The sequence below is a fragment of the Lissotriton vulgaris genome, chromosome 1_1, assembly GCF_964263255.1.
Source record: "Lissotriton vulgaris chromosome 1_1, aLisVul1.2, whole genome shotgun sequence".
NCBI lineage: Eukaryota > Metazoa > Chordata > Amphibia > Caudata > Salamandridae > Lissotriton > Lissotriton vulgaris.
In genome coordinates this window covers 2,118,695,940-2,118,712,750 of record NC_141685.1, presented here as the reverse complement: position 1 = coordinate 2,118,712,750, position 16,811 = coordinate 2,118,695,940, and the positions used below count along the sequence as shown (strand labels likewise).

At 45.2% G+C, this 16,811-nt stretch overlaps 1 protein-coding gene across 1 annotated transcript in view; it reads right to left on the bottom strand.

Annotated features, from left to right (window-relative positions):
* Nucleotides 1-16,811, bottom strand: part of LOC147751686 (dihydrofolate reductase-like) — a 111,564-nt gene that overhangs the window by 73,816 nt on the left and 20,937 nt on the right. The window contains exons 2-3 of the mRNA XM_086939155.1: nucleotides 14,345-14,491; nucleotides 13,155-13,204 (exon numbers count right to left, since the gene is read on the bottom strand). Of these exons, the coding sequence (XP_086795281.1) occupies nucleotides 13,155-13,204; nucleotides 14,345-14,451 (157 nt within the window). The 5' untranslated portion in view covers nucleotides 14,452-14,491. The remainder of the gene's footprint in view (nucleotides 1-13,154; nucleotides 13,205-14,344; nucleotides 14,492-16,811) is intronic.

The following is a 16,811-nucleotide window of genomic DNA, read 5'->3' as shown; positions in this document are numbered from 1 at the left end:
TACTCTATGTTCCCGCCAGCTGGGGATATACCTTGAGTAACAACCTCATGGAGCGCATTCGGGTCCCCTGTGTCCATGTTCAGCCCTTGGAGATTGGAAACCATTGTGTCCCACTGAGGTGCTAGGGGGAACATGTGACTGTCAAGCAAGTCCTCCTGACGTAGTGCTGCACCCTCCACCTTAGCCCAGTTGGACATGGATCTGCGCCAGGCAAGTGGGTGGGGCAACAGAGGAGATTTCCATCACCTGGTGATCAAGCATTTGGCTGTTATTAGATACAGGTCTAGAAATCATCTGGCAACCATATATTTTTTGCTTCTGCTGAAGAGGTGCAGCAAGTGGGCCTCCCAAGTAAGGGGAATGGTACGGGACGTGCAGGATGTGAGTGTGATCGTCACATAGTTCCAATAGTCAGTCAGGGCCGGGCAACCCCAAAGCATGTGAAGAATGTTGGCATATAACTGCCGGCAGCGGGGACAAGCCGGATATGTGCGGAGGAAGTACCTGTTGGTTTTAGCAGGAGTAAGGTAGGCCCGATGTAGTACAAAGAATTAAATTTGTTTAAATCGTTGGTTACTGGGGACGTAGGTCGGGATGCCCCGGACGACCGCCTACTCTTTATCTGTAAACGCCTTGAATATTTCTTCTTCCTAATCCGTTTCTTGTGGACCGCAACATGCATGTACATGGAATATGTACAGCAATATTATTTGTCTGTGAGCATATGGCACCTTGTATATTGTGCGATTGCTGTGTGTGATGCACATGAAAGTGCACCTTTTCAGGAGAAGCTTGCAGTGTTTTCAATGTAGCTCTTCAGGAAGAATGAACAACACCCACCACCTCCCCCACCCCAACAGAATTCAGATTTTTCTTGTGACCTTAACGTTAGTGTGGTGCCGGTCTCAACAAATTCAGGCCCGCCGCCTCCTCATAATTTCCCACTCATCTGACGGGCAGGTGCCATTGACAAACCAATCTCCACTTGGCAATTACTAGTTGAGAGTGTAGCGTGAATTCCCCTCCCACATTATCCCTCTGAGTATGGCAGCAGGGGGAGTGCCACTTCCTACACCATACAGCACTCAGATAGGTATAAGCGGGGTGAGTCTATTCTACCAGCTTCTTCTTTTACTCATTAGCAGGTAAATATGGCAGGTTTTACATCCATACTGTACCCCGTCCTGCAGTGAGAGCCTCTCCCAAACCATTGTTAGCTCAGCAACGGGCCCGGTGCTACTTCTTCACAGCCCACCACTGGAGATTAGGTTGAGTGTTACTCAAGATGTGGTAAATAGCCCCTTTCACCCTGCGCCCACTCAAGGTGCAGGAAAGAGCCCCTTCCACACTGCGCTCTCTCAAGGTGCAGGAAAGAGCCCCTTCCACACTAACCCCCTTCTAGGAATGGGAGGGAGGTTCAGACATTATTATATAAAAATAGAATACATTGAAGGTGCTTGGCGCTGATAACACACACCAAGTTTTTGCCTACTCACTCCCCTAAAGGAATTTTGAGAGTTTATAGAATTTGTTCAACCATGATGAATAGGGTAGCTAAGGCGATCCTGGCTTGGGATTGTCGAGATCAGGTCTATTTTGCCATGTTTCCAGGGCAGATGACTGGCACCCATTGTGCTTGCCCTTTTATTGTTAGGGTGCCCTCGTGGGTGGATGGGGCACTATGCTAATCAGTGGACAAGCAGTGTTATAAAGGGACTGTGGTTAAAGTGCAGTTCTGGTAAGTCGTGTTACTAGGGCATGGCAATGGCCTCGCCTCACTATGGCTGTGCTGCACCTTGCTGGCTAGAAGGTCAGATATTTCATCTATAAATTGATGACAGTGCAATCTGATTTTGTCACAATCCTTCCTCCTAAGAGAGAACAAGCATTTGCTATGCAATAGGTCTCGCATTTACGTGAGTTTAAGCTATTGGCATTGTAAATGAGTATGCCTTTTTTTGTTTAAGTTTTAAAAACGAAAACAAAAATAAAAGGCATTTTTATTTGAAATGTGAATAGCTCAAACTTGCATAAATGCGAGACCTATTGCATTGCAATGCTTGTTTCATTTGTATGCTTTTTATTAGCTCATTGGTGCCGAGAGGCCGTGGCCCCACCTTCGGGCACAAATACTCACTTCCGTGTCCTGACACGTATAGAGGCTTTTTATGCTCTAGTGTTCCATCCCTTAATCTGTTTTAAGTACTTCCGCTTTGCGTATTGATTGCCATTACCTTGATTCACACAATGAGTATTAGGTCCTTGCTACACTATTGAACCCTTTTCCGTTTCAGAGTCACATCCCTGCCTCAGTGAAATTCTTTGAAGTGCCTTTTAATACGACATTTGTCCTTTCTCCTTTATTTTCGATCCCGTTTCCCGTTATGTCCCACCATTTGTTTTGGACATTTCTGTCACTTTAAGTGTTCGCTAACTAATAAGTCACGTATTTTTTCTGTAATGCTTTTCAGTCTGTGTATTAAAAAATGGTGCACAAAAATATGCTGTACGAGTGCTTTCTATGTTTCCGCCTTTCAAAAGGGGGGCTTGGGGGAGGGCAGCCGACCCCTGTGGGAGGTTTGGGTGGGGGTCTTTTTCTAGCAGTTTCCATTTGGGCTTCTTTTGGGCTACTTTTGGTTGTTTTTCGAGCACAGCCTATAAATGGGTGGGGCTCCTCCTTCCGGACACCATTTTAGGCTTAGGTGACCTGGTGGCCGGTTGGTTTTGCAGCTAGTTTTTGTCGGTTAGCTTTTCTAGGTCTTTTCAGTCTCGAATTTGTAGGGATTGTCTATTCAGGTTCGTGATGGCTGGCGAGGATTATCGTGTGCTTGAAGCGATTCGTCTGCTTAGCGAAGCGGGACGCTTGGATTTGGTTATCGGTGATCGTGAGCAGGTCGAGCCACAGCGTCCCCAGCGTGTGGCGTCTGCTAGGGTGTCGGCGGTTGTGGCGGCATGTTATTCTCCTAAACGTCGGCGGCAGGAGGCGGAAAGTGAAAGGGGCCGCTCCAGAACTAGGAGAGCGTCCTCGGGTGTAAGGGGGAGTGGTTCGGGGCCTTCTGAGCCTGCGGGTGGGGTGGGACTTGCTGTTGGTGGGCCTGGGTTGGTGGGTGATTTTCAGATGGCTTCGGGTGATTTATCGGCGGTAGCAATACGTGGCAGAGCTGTTTCAGCTCCTGTATTATGAGGTTGTCGTGCCTCTAGACAGCGTGGTTGCACGCGCCGCTCTGCCTCGGCCTCTGCGGTGACGGTTAGTGACGTCATCGGTGGGGGAGGGGCGGAGGCCATTTTGGAGTGCGAAGCATTGGCGTCTCGACCGTTTCAAAGCGGTAAAGTTAATACTGGGTCTGAGGTGTTTTCTCATCAGGGTGGTCTCAGGCAGGCTGCTTTTTCAGCGCCTGTGGACGGTCAGAATGACATTTTACTCATGCCTTCTCGCATACAGAAAGTTTCTTATCCTGCAGGTCCTGAAATTGCTGATTTGGCTGGAGATTTTGGGGGTGCTGCCGCAGATTTGGGTCAAGTTAGCCCTTTATTGTTTTCCCCTTCGGTCTCTGTTAGGGGTGAGGTGGTTTCTGTATGCAGTGGTTCAGTGGGGGAAGGTGAGTGGGCCCAGATGGGGGGTTTTGAGGGAGTTGGACGTGTTGAAGGGTCTTTTCCTGTGGGGGAACCTTTGAATGAGTGTCAATCTGGAGTCAGGGTTCGGTCTTGGGGTGGTCTGGATGTCTTACCAGCCTGGGGGGAGGGGCTCAGGGACATCTCGGTCCGGCAGAGGAGTGGGAGCCTTGGAGGTTTGCCTGCTATGTCTGGTGACTTAAATTTTCCAGGTTTGCAAGTGGGTGGGAGGGATAGGGTTTCGGGTGCCTTGGGGGGGGTCGGGGGTTCAGGGTCCCCAGGTACAGGGTCCGGCTTCGGAGTTTCTTCAGGCTTTGTTAGATTGTAGTACGGATGAAGAGGTATGTGCTCCTTCCCCCTCTCCCCCTCGGCTGAGCGCTGTTCTTAAAGGGAAACGCCCTGTTGGTACCGTTGTTTTTCAGGAGAGTGGTCGGGGTTTTGGTAGAGCGGCAGGTGTTTTATCTTCGGTTCCTGGTGTGTTATGTAGTAAGGGACCCGGCACATCAGTCCGGCCTTTTGCTTTACAGGTTAGAGATCGGCCTGGAGCTGCGGACTTGGTAGGGCGGCAGGCAGCCCAGTCACGCCAAGGTGAAGTGCGGGTGGAGCGGATCGAGGCATCCCGTCGTGGCCAACACAAGCAGGATCAGCGCGACCACGATGGCCCCAACGAGGGACGTCACTACAGGCAGTGTAAGTGGGTCAAGCGCGACCTTACTGGCCTCATCGAGGGATTTCAGCGCTGTTCATGAGAGCAGGTCACGCACGACTTCTCTTGTGCCACAAGTTCTTCGAGGTTCTAATTTGGTTTTGCCGGCTGGAAAAACGGTTGTAAGTGGTAATAGCGGAGGAGGGTACCAGCGCGTACAGTCGGCCTCCCTGCCACGGTCACAGTTGAGGGCTGGTAAGGCCCGTGGAAGTTCACAAACGGTTGCAAATGTTCAGAGTAATGTGGTGTTGCCTGCTCCTCCCCAGTTAGAGGAGTCTTTAATTCTCGATTATGATGAGGATAGCCCTGAGGAGGGCGAGGTGCGGGAAGTGGTGTCCGGGGGGGGGCATTCTCATGTCTCTCGTGGTATGTTACAGGCACCGGTGGTGCAGAGTCATGCAGAGTTGTCCAGACCACGAGTGCTCGGCCCCTCGGTGCGGGCTCCTCGGAGGGCGGATGACGGTTCGCGTACAGCATGGAGGACGGAGCCCAGTCAGCCTCCTTTGTTACGCCCAGGTGAGAATGTCGAACATCATGTGCAACCTAAAATGGTGTCTGTTGGGATTGGGGTGGATTTGGTTTCTGGTGGAACGGATGGTAAGGGTCGCTTTGTGAAAGACCAAAGTGTGGGTACGGCCGATGAGGATAAAGGAGTTAGTTCAAAAGTGGACAGTGGTACCTCCACAGTTGGTTTGGACACCCCAAAAAATGTTTTGCATAGTAAAGAGTTGAAGATCAAAAAATTGCCCTATATGAGTGTTACCAAGCCCTTGGGGGCTCATTTAATGCTTAGCACCAAGGAAAGGATATGGAATGGTGAGTATGTGGAACTGTTGAAATTGTTACACAGGGAGGTCCGGGCCAAAGAAGGTTCTAAAGAAGAGGAATACGAGTTGGCTAAGCGCCCGAAAGTTCCTTTGAATATCGAGAACTGGACGGCGGCCTTTTTAATCTATGCCAGCGTCTATTGCGAAAAGTTCCCTGAGCGCTGTGTTTCCTTGTTTAAATATATGGATGTTATTCGAAAAGCACAGATAACGAGGAATGATTTTGCATGGGCGCAGTATGATGAAGAGTTCAGGGCGCGCATGGCCTGGGACCCGGAGGCGAAATGGGGGGAGTTAGACACAGACCTTTGGCAGCATACTATGGGTTCCTCTGCTAGTGGTAAGACTATTTTTACTGCTAGTGGTTTGCCTTTGGTTTATCGCCCCTTTCAGGCGCGACCCACCCGGGGAGGGGTGGGGGCCAGTTCGCCAGCACAATCCAGTTCAGGCACTTGTTGGGATTTCAATAAAGGGGCGTGTAATAAAGAATTTTGCAAGTTCCGGCATGAATGTTCTCAATGTGGACGGAAAATTCACCCCTTGTCGAGATGCTGGGGTCCTAGGCCTTCCGGGGGTCACCAGGGGCCACAGCAGGGGTCAGGATCTTATGTTGCACCACAGCCACCTCCAGCTCCCAGGGGAAGGAAATCGTCATCTGGCACTGGGCCCAAAGGCTCATACGCCAGTTAATGTTCTTCATCTGGCTGCCGCTTTACAGGGCTATGAGCCCGCTGAGCGGCGGGCGTTTTTATTATCAGGTTTCCGGGATGGTTTTCATCTGGGTTACAAGGGTTCTAGATTGAGGCGTTGGTCTAAGAACTTAAAGTCTGCAAGTGAGCATTCTGCTGTGGTCCAGGACAAGTTAAATAAGGAAGTGTGTGAGGGCAGAATGGCAGGTCCTTTTGATGATTGGCCTTTAGAGAATTTGATTTTTTCCCCTATTGGAGTGGTCCCCAAAAAGGAGCCGGGGCAGTTCCGGCTCATCCAACATTTGTCTTGGCCAGAGGGTGGGTCGGTGAATGACTTTATCGACAATGAAGCTGCCTCTGTGTCCTATTCTTCTGTTGATGTGGCTATGGCATTGGTTGTAACGGCAGGCCCTTCTGCTTTGAATGCAAAATGCGATATTAAATCGGCATTTAGACTGCTTCCAGTCCATCCTGAGGACTGGAGTCTTCTGGATATCCATTTCCTTGGAAAATGGTACGTGGACAAGGCATTGCCAATGGGTTGCTCTATGTCATGTGCATTGTTTGAAACATTCAGTACGTTCTTACAATGGTTTTTCACTCAACAAAGTGGACATACGTTGGTCACACATTACTTGGATGATTTCTTTTTTGTGGGTGCGGCAGATTCTTTGGACTGCCAGACTGCTCTGTCAACGTTTCAAACGCTTATGGCTCATTTGGGTGTGCCACTGGCTCCTGAAAAGACCATGGGTCCTTGCGCGACCGTGTCCTTTTTGAGAATTGAACTTGATTCACGGAACATGCAGGCGCGTCTACCACTAGACAAGAAGCAAAAAATGTTGGAGTTGGTGGGAGTGATGTTGTCTAAGGAGAACGTTTTGGTGAGGGAGGTTCCAGTTTGGCTGGGTCACCTTAATTTTGCATGTAGGGTGGTCAGGGCGGGCAGACCTTTCTGTAGGAGGTTGGGGAGGGCTCTCTCTGGTCATTACTTGCCACATCACCGAGTTCATTTGTCAGCAGGGGTCAAGGAAGATTTGCGTATGTGGGTCACTTTTTTGCATTCTTTCAATGGTGTACCTCTATGTAGGGAGGTGGACTGGTTGTGGGATGTTCAGATTTTCTCTGATGCAGCTGGCAGCGAGGGTTTCGGTTTGTACTGGCAAGGAAAGTGGTGTGCACAACCATGGCCGGAGAGTTGGAAGAATGGAGGCAGGAGCATTGCCTTTTTAGAATTGTTCCCGGTTGTGGTGGCAGTTACTTTGTGGGGCCAGGATTTGGCTCACAAGAAGGTTCTTTTTTCGAATTGATAATATGGCTGTGGTTCAAGTGATCAACAAACAATCTGCTAAGGACCTGCAGATCCTCAAACTTCTCAGAGTTTTTGTGCTAGGCTGCCTTAAGTTTGACATTTGCTTTAGGGCCCTACATGTTCCTGGTGTGGACAATGACATTGCGGATGCTTTGTCTCGTTCACAGTGGGAGAGATTCCGTGGGCTCGCTTTGGAGGCAGACGAGGAGCCGACTCCCATGCCGGAGCATCTGTGGACGGTAGGCAACACAGGGTTGTTTAATTGGTTTTAGGTTCTTTGGCTCCGTCTACTAAGTTGGCGTACGAGTTGGCCTGGAATGAGTTTTTGGCTTCGGGAGCCTGTAAAAGGGAGATTCTTTGGCAGAGGTCTGAAGATTTTGTGGTTAATGGATAAAGGCTTATCCAGAGTTACAATTGCTGGTAAGTTAGCGGGTGTTTCTTTCATGGGTAAGTTGTTATGGGGCTATGCTCCGTCGGCTGGGGAATTGGGTAGGAGAATGTTGGAAGGGTGGTCCCGGGAACGGGGTTGTGCTCGTGCGCTCAGGTCCCCTTTGTCTTGGCAGAAGTTGTTCAATATCATATCTGTGTTCCCTGTGGTGTGTACGGATCGGACGGAAGCTTGTCTTTTTGCCACGTTGATGGTATGGATGTTTTTTGGAGCGTTTCGGGTGTCTGAGCTGTTGGGCAATAAAGTTTCAAAAGGTATTTTGTGGGGGGATGTTCAGTTGTCGGTTCGGGGTGTTCATATATGGCTGTCTCATTCTAAGACGGATCAGAGGAGTTCGGGCAAGGGAATTTGGCTGGAGGCAGTTTCCCCCCCGGAGACTTGCCCTTTACGGTGGGCTCATTGCTGGTGGGAGCTTTCGGTGGGGTTCTGGAGCATCAGGTTTTTCGACATTTGGATGGTTCTGTGGTGACCAATTATCAATTGCGCATGATACTGCGAAAAGCGCTGCGTCATCTTGGACTCGATGAGACTTTATATGGTACACACTCTTTCAGGATTGGGGCTGCAACCGAGGCCTTTAACAGGGGTTGGTCGAGGGAAGACATCATGGGCTTGGGGCGCTGGACTTCAAACTGCTTTCAGCGCTATGTCAGAAGGGAAACTAGGGGAGGGCTTGCGTCTGCTTCTGTTTTGCCTCTCTGATACTTTTTTCTTTTTCAGGTTCCGTGGCTGGTCCTCGCGCCGAGTTCTTAACTGTGTGGATCGTGGGTCATTCGTTCATAAAGAGAGCGCAACTTCAAGCTCGTCTGAGTTATTTTGGCTCAATGTTGGGGTTGAATGATTGTTTATTTAATATTGTTTGGAAGGGAAAGGGGGGTATGTTGTGGAAAGACTTGATTCCAGCCCTCAATTCTTGGTTGGTAGGGGGGGTTTGTCCAGATATTTTAGTTATCCATCTTGGGGAAAATGATTTGGGTTTGGTTAAGGGTGTTTTTCTCCTTCGTGCGATGAAAAAGGATCTTTCTTTGTTACATCAGCATTGGTCAGGGTGCCACGTCTTGTGGACCGAGTTGATTCCTAGGAGGGTTTGGAGGAATGCTGTGAAACCAAAGGCCATTGATAAATCTCATAGGAAACTCAATCTTGAGGTTTCTCAGTTTTGTAGGGATTTAGGTTTCGGGCGTATTGTGCATAGTGATATTTGGTACGATGTGGTGGAATTTTTTAAAGGCGATGGAGTTCATTTGTCCAGGATGGGGATGGATTTATATCTCCTTGAGTTGCGAGAACTACTGTCTCGCTGTTTGACAATTCAGAATTTTTTGGGTGAGTAGAATGTTCTGTTGGTGTTTTCTGCTTCTTGTCTACTCCCCCCCCCTTTTTTCCCCCGGTTATTTGGTTTCTTGTTGGGGGGCAGAAAGGTGGGGGGTCTTTCCCCTTCGGCCTCTCCCCCCCACTGCTTTCTGGGTGGCGGATTATTTTGGATTGCCAGTTTTTGGGCCATGATTGGACCCGTTAGTTTTGAAGTTGGATTTGTTGGGGGAAGTTGTACAGGTTGAGTTGGTGTTCGGAGATATGGGTTGGGGGATCTGGATCGGCTTGGGATGTAATTGGGGTTTTGAGTTATGGCTTTGGGAAATGTTGATGTTATAATGTTGTTGTGGGATTGTGGTATGGTTTATTATGTGATTGGGTATGTACGGGTGGGGGCGGGTTTGATGGAGGGTGAGGGGCGGGGGCGGGTTTTGGGAGTTTGAAATATACAAACAAATTTGGTAAGGTTTTAGATTGTTAGGCTGTTGCCGAGGTTATGTTTTTGTAAATGTGCACCTGTTTCATTAAAGCGGCCTTTTTCACACTCTTTCGGTTTCTTGGTCTGCTCACTCTCCCCCACCACTCCCTCCCAAGGGGGGCTTGGGGAGGGCAGCCGACCCCTGGGAGGTCTCCTCCCCCGGGCTGTTTGGGAGGTTTGGGTGGGGGTCTTTTTCTAGCAGTTTCCATTTGGGCTTCTTTTGGGCTACTTTTGGTTGTTTTTGGAGCCCAGCCTATAAATGGGTGGGGCTCCTCCTTCCGGACACCATTTTAGGCTTAGGTGACCTGGTGGCCGGTTGGTTTTGCAGCTAGTTTTTGTCCCTCCCTCCCTCCCTTATTTTCTGCAATGTTTTTCTGTCTTCCTTATTTTCTTTTGCATTTATTATTTATTTTGGCGGCTGGTTGCAACAGGTGGACATAGGGGTTTTGCTGTGTTGTTATCTTTGTCGCTTGGAACAGGTGCGGGCAGATTATTTTGGATTGCCAGTTTTTGGGCCATGATTGGACCCGTTAGTTTTGAAGTTGGATTTGTTGGGGGAAGTTGTACAGGTTGAGTTGGTGTTCGGAGATATGGGTTGGGGGATCTGGATCGGCTTGGGATGTAATTGGGGTTTTGAGTTATGGCTTTGGGAAATGTTGATGTTATAATGTTGTTGTGGGATTGTGGTATGGTTTATTATGTGATTGGGTATGTACGGGTGGGGGCGGGTTTGATGGAGGGTGAGGGGCGGGGGCGGGTTTTGGGGGTTTGAAATATACAAACAAATTTGGTAAGGTTTTAGATTGTTAGGCTGTTGCCAAGGTTATGTTTTTGTAAATGTGCACCTGTTTCATTAAAGCGGCCTTTTTCACACTCTTTCGGTTTCTTGGTCTGCTCACTCTCCCCCACCCCTACCTCCCAAACATGTATTACCTATGTTTAGCGAAAGAAAGTTTTTACGAATTGGTGCCTCTTCGTGGTGTTTATCTCTTCTTTACCTACTTTGTCATAAAGTTTCGATTGTCCTACATCATCCTTTTGCATATGCCACCGTGTTCATGATAGCTCAGTATTTGTGACAAGAACTTGGCTTCGCACTGTTCCTTCATAATATTGTCGTTTAAACTTCAAGCCGCCTGGTTTTTCTTTATGCCACAAGCTACCATTCCAACATATGCGTTACTTTTCATGCTCCTTGTTACAGGCTTGCCACTGTTCAAACAATTTTTGGTCTTCTCTTAGATTGCAGATCATCATTGCGCACTATTGTTGTTTAAATCTCAAGCCGCTCTGTTTCCCTTTTTGCCACAAACTACCATTCCCACACATGTGTTGATTTTCATGCTCTTTGTTTCAGGCTTGCTACTGTGCAAATAGTGTTGGTCTTCTCTTAGATTACTGATCATCATTGCGCAACCATCAAACAGTTTACATTATGTATTTCAATTTTCACACCACTTCCCCACAAATTTGGGCCCATATGTATCAAGCAAAATTGCATTCCTTATTTTGCGATTGCATTTAAGGAATTGCAAATTTTGCGATTCCTTAAATGCAATGTAAGAAGCACCAAAAAAGTGCAATGTAGCCGTAAGGAATCGCAAATTACCACCAACTTCAAGTTGGTGGTAATTTGCGATTTCTTTGAAAAATGCTCTTTTTTGCATTTTTCAAAGTGCAATGTGAAGCACATACATGCCCTTAGAGCATATATGTGAGCCACATGTGCACCCATGCCTATTTCAGGGGTGCATCAGGGTGTCCTTTTGACACCCCTGCACCCTTGAAATTATTCTCAATTTGCGATTCTATAATTGCAAATCGCAAATTGAGAATAACTTCCCATTCATTCCTACAGGCCTCCTGGCCCATAGAAAGGAATGGGAAAGTATTCCTTAATTGTGATTCGTAATTTGCTAATCGCAATTAAGGAATATTAAGAAATCGTAAAAAAATTGAGATTTTTTACATACATCCCTATTTGCAATTCTCAAATAGCAATTTCTAAAAAATCAGGATGTTGATACATATGGCCCTTGGTCTTCTATGAGTTATGGAGTCACTTTGACAATGTACTTTACACACCATAGGGTCTCCAAAGCTTTTATAGGTGCTTTCTGTGTGATCACCCGTGTTCATTCTACTTCTTGCTCCTTGAAACTATGCACCTTTTAGAATTTTTTCTTTTATTTTACTTGTTTTCTTTTATGTCCTTCCCAGGCCTGAAGAGTCACATTTGTACCACGTTGTGAGGAAACACGTGTCGACTAGTTTGTTTCTTTCTGTACTGATCTGGATTGATATATAAATCCTCTTGCATGAAACTCCTGATGTCAACCTTCGTTATTTCTTCAAGAATAATTATTTAAAATGTTGGTTTTTACACTAAAACCTAATAGCCTCATACGTGTGCACAGGACTTTGTTCTGCAGTGGAGCCAGCCCGACTACAGGCACACTGAACTAGAATTAAGTTCTTTGCTTGAGAGCAGGTCTCAGCCTATTAATGTGTAAGTGGGGCTCCAGGTCTGCCTCCATCCTGCCTGAGAAGGCCTATTCAGGCACATTGAATTCCTCTATTGTGTCGCTTACTAGGAGGTATAAATAACGGCCAACTGTGGGGGTCAGGCCACCCTGTCTAGCGCTGGTATCTCCTGTGTGCCTCATCCTCCTCTGCGGTGCAGTGCAGGTTGAAACTTGAGGCCAGAGAGTCCACAAACACAAGGCCATGGGTCAGGGTGTGATATATAGCACTGGTGTCTCTTGTGCCCCTCCTTCTCAAATAACAAGGGCAACAGGTAACTGTCTTTCTGGAACTAATTGGTACCTATTGGAGTTGGCATGTCCAAGAGTGCCCATATAGCTGTTTTCAAGTTTCTTGTCAGGGTTGACCCTAAACAGCTATCACAGATCATTATAAATATTAATTGCATTAGTTGAAAAGCAGTGATTTGTTAATTAAAAAAATCATATCTCCGGAACCTCTGCTGGATTTTTGTTGTTGAGGTACCTATTTAAAATAAAATTCGACCTATTTTGATAAAATACTGTCATATTTTTATTGGGACATGTTTTCTGATTATTTTACTGTTTTTGTACTACATAATGCTTCACACCCGCTCCTTTGAAAACGCCTGACTGCTCTGTGCCATAGCTACCTTGGAGTGAGCTAAGGTTCTCCAAATGAACTTGAATGGACCGGAAACAGATTTGCGACATTATTTTACACTGACGTTGCACAACCACACCACATAAAAATCCACATTCCTCACAGCGAATCAAAATGTAACTCACCAACAGATGAAGCCATTTGACCATAGACCCTCCATGTATGTTCATTATAAATACATTTTTGGAAAAACAGTAGTCTAGTGAGACACTTAACGTTGTCTCAAAGGCCAGACCTAAAAAAGACTGGGTAATTTTATCCTCTGCAGCAAAATGAAAGAAAGTTTCAACAATGATCCCAGCTCAGCACCAAATCATCCCAAAAACATAATTTCTGAGGTTTCTGTTTTGTAAGTACTTAATAGCCTCAACGTGTACATAAGAGTGCAACATGTCAAATAACTGACATGGTAACTATCAGTTATTGGATCACTGCGTAAATAACAAATTCATTTTTGTCGAACTCATTTGACATCAGCAAATGTTCATATTTGATTCGAAAAACACGAAATATGCCAAGATATGATATAAAAAAATTGATATCCAGTTGGACTTTCAACATAATGAAGACATAAAAGACATTTTATTAGTCAACACTTACCAAGAGTTTGTACGGTCGTGATTGTGTTTAAACAGTACTGAAATTCATTCCTTAATAAAAACAGAGAATATTACATATTAGATTAGTTCTACATCATGTAAACAAAATGTTGGATGGATCTATCATATCAGTAGGATCTCATCAAGACACTGTTACACATATTTATATGAAGAGGTTTTGCAAAGAGCACTCCAAAAAGTTATTGAAATAGTACATGAAGATATCTTTTTGTAGCCTCGCGTTCTGAGGATCAAACCCAGATATTGATGACTCAACCTCCTATACATTATAACGAATACTATTACTATTACTTTGGGCAATATGTCCACTATAAAAGGCATTTCAGTTTGCTAACACCGAGCCACTGAGCTATTCAACGATTCAAGTTTTTCCACTGAACATAAACAATCATTGGAAAAGCCAATAGGCTCGGCTTTAATATGCAGATGCATGCAATAATAGCTAAAGACAAAAAATGTGTGCATGGGTTGCATCCATCAATGCTGTTTATCAAATTAAAGCAAGAACTATTGGCTTTGGCACCGTTCGGAAACAAAGTATCAAAAAGGATTCCTTACTCTATGGATTGCATAGAGGAGATGAAGTACTAAATGTGAAAGTGGTGATGATGCTTGTACATTTATGTGTAAATAGTTCCTCAAGGATTTCAAAGGAAGCACTTCCTAAATGTTGAATGACACACTAAACAGGCATCTTTGCGGTGAGAGGGTAATAATACTCTGGCTGGAGCCAAGGTTCACTCTTTCTATATTGTCAAGAATGCATAAAAACAGGTGAAGCAGACTGGTGCATTATCAAGCTAAAGCTAAGAAGCAATACTTTGTATCTACTTTCAATTATTGCATCTTAAAAACAGTCTCTCCACCACCAAAAAACTGAATACTGAGTTTCCTTTGGCTAGTTCAAGGCAGAACGTGCTTCGACCATTCGATCTGTGTATATTAAACATGCAGGCATAAGTATATTCATAGTTATCTCATAAACTCTGAAATTGATGGTGTTCAGACGGCAAACGTGCAATATCTGAAAATTCAGGTGGCTTGAGGTTTGTCCAGGTGGATTCGAATACATTCGTACAATATGCAGAAGAACTGATGCAAAATGTTTTTGATATTTAGTGTCTCAAGTCATGTACGTTATGTCTAGTTAGAGGGCTCTTTTCTACTTACGGTAAATTCCATGCCATATCTCCATTCTTTCCAATCCCTCTGTTTCTGCAAGCAGCCACAATCAGGTGTATTGGTTTTGGCTCGACCTGTTCTGTGTTTTTGGACATCTCGATGAATATTATTGTCAGTGGCAGTAGAAAGCTAAACCTGTGGATGATACAAAAGGCTTTTTACTTTATCTGGTAAAATCATTCCTTGCCACTCCATGACATTTTTCAGTACATGCCTTGTTCAGCTACACCAATAACATCTGAAGGACCTGTTTGGAAGTTGGCTGGTGGTTTCCCGTCCGCCATTGCGTCAAAGACTGGCAGTGGAAAATCTGCTGCATTGAAATTATCTGACATGATGGCGGAGGATTCTCTGTCAGTAAAGTTGTTGTCTGCCACACAGCATGAACCAGTCTGGGGATGGTAAGGAATTCTGTTGATAATTCCACCATTGCCCATGTCAAATGATAGAGTTACTACCATGAAATATGTATTCTGGGAATGTACCTCTAAAATGGCAACACATTCTCAGTTTCTTGATATCTGGTCCCCAATGACTGTTTCTCAGAATTTTAGAGACATAGAATCTGTCTTTTTCAGAAGGTCTGCCACTCTAAAGAGGACAGCTGTTCTGACTTCCTGGTCGAGATAACACTTGGTGGAGTTGCTAATCAGGCACTTCTCCATCTGAAACTAGACTATGGCAGCGTTACCTTGTGGGTCTACAATAAAGCTCCTTTGCTCCTCCACTCTTAATTCAGCAGCCAGGATCATCATAGGTTCTAAAAAAAAAGTAGTCACATCACCCCTGACCTATGTGCACTTAATGGGCTGCCACTTGAGGCCAGGATGGGTCTCAAAACTGCTTGCATGACTCAATGTTTTGCACCACAGCACCCCTTAACTATCTGGCCCAGAAACTGACCCTTTTGAGTGAGAACAGATTCTCCAGAAATACAAGCTCCTTACTGCTCAAGTCACAAAAATTCAAGAAAAAGAAACCCTACTAATGTGTCCTTTTTCCAGAGTGGCCTCATCTGGAACTCCCCCCATCGAGATCATCCACATCCCTCTTCAAAAAAGAAGCAAAAAAAATTCCTAACCAACAAATTCCTCTTTCGCTGAAGACTTAGCCACGCCTCCACTCCGTTTGACCCCGCTCTTTATTTTGTCGACTATCTTCCATCACTCCGTAACTTGCCTGAGCCTTGGATATATGTTTTACATCACCCCCCTTGTTATTCTATGCATCGCTACCTCAGGGATAACTGTGCCACTAGTCCCCCAATCTGTATCTTTTACGTATGCTCCTGATCATATTCCTCTTTGTTTTACAGTCGAAGTGTAAGCTATTCTGCTTATATGCTGCCACTATCCATGGTTTACTATATGTTTTCTATCTCCGTATCTTGTGTTACTGATATCGTTCCTACTCCGTAAAGCGCTAACTTGCCTTAAACACTAGCTCTAAGATGCCATGTGCCTTCACTACCATGGGCTAATCTATGCATCTACTTGTCCTTCCCTAGCCACTCCCTTTCATATCTACTTCAGGACTTTCTACTGTCATGTATCCTGTCTAACGGACTCTTCTTTTATACAAATGTTACTTTGTATTTTAATCAGTGTTTTTTTTAACCCTGGTATGGCCTGCTATTTTGCTTCATTCCCCGTCGTACACCATTTGCATTTTTACCACTGCTATATATATTTTAATGTAGCCTTTACGTACCTCATGTTAATATTGTTGTGGTTAATTTTACCTTTAATATATACTTTTTGCATTTTGACCACTACTATATATATTTTATGTACCCTTTATGTTCCTCATGTTATTATTGTTGTGCTTATTTTTACCATTACTATGTTTATCTCTATGCACCTGTGATGTACCGCATGTTATTATTGCTGTGCTTACTCAGTAAAGCACTCTGATACCTTGGGGTTAGGTTCGAGCTATATAAAACTCACAAATAAATACATAAACTCATTGTTTCTGATTGTAACACCAAAGTCAGACTTTCAATAGTTGAAGCTCATAAAGAATTTGTCCAGGGACTTGTTGGAGATTGTCTAAATAGTTGAGAAAATGTAGGAGGGTTTGGATATTTCTTTCTTGGCTGCTCTGAGATTGAAGCAGGATCTGCCCGAGGTTGGACAAGCCAAGATAGATGTAGTGAATGTAAAGAGAAGGAGAAAATATTGAGGAATATCGTTTTGATTTCTTGAATCTTGATTCCATTCTTCCTTCATTATTTTCTTTTTTGTGATCTTGTTAAAAGCGGCCTCAGGTGTTTGTCGCAAACAACATTATAACCGGTTGTTAAACAAATATACTGACACTGGGCTTTGGCTTTGCATCTTGCCTCTGATTAGATGGCTTTCTTGCCTTTTTCAATTCACTTGCTACTCCTGATCTGATGGTGTTCTCACTGTTGTATTGCATTACAAAGTATAAAAATTGCTCTGTGGTGAGC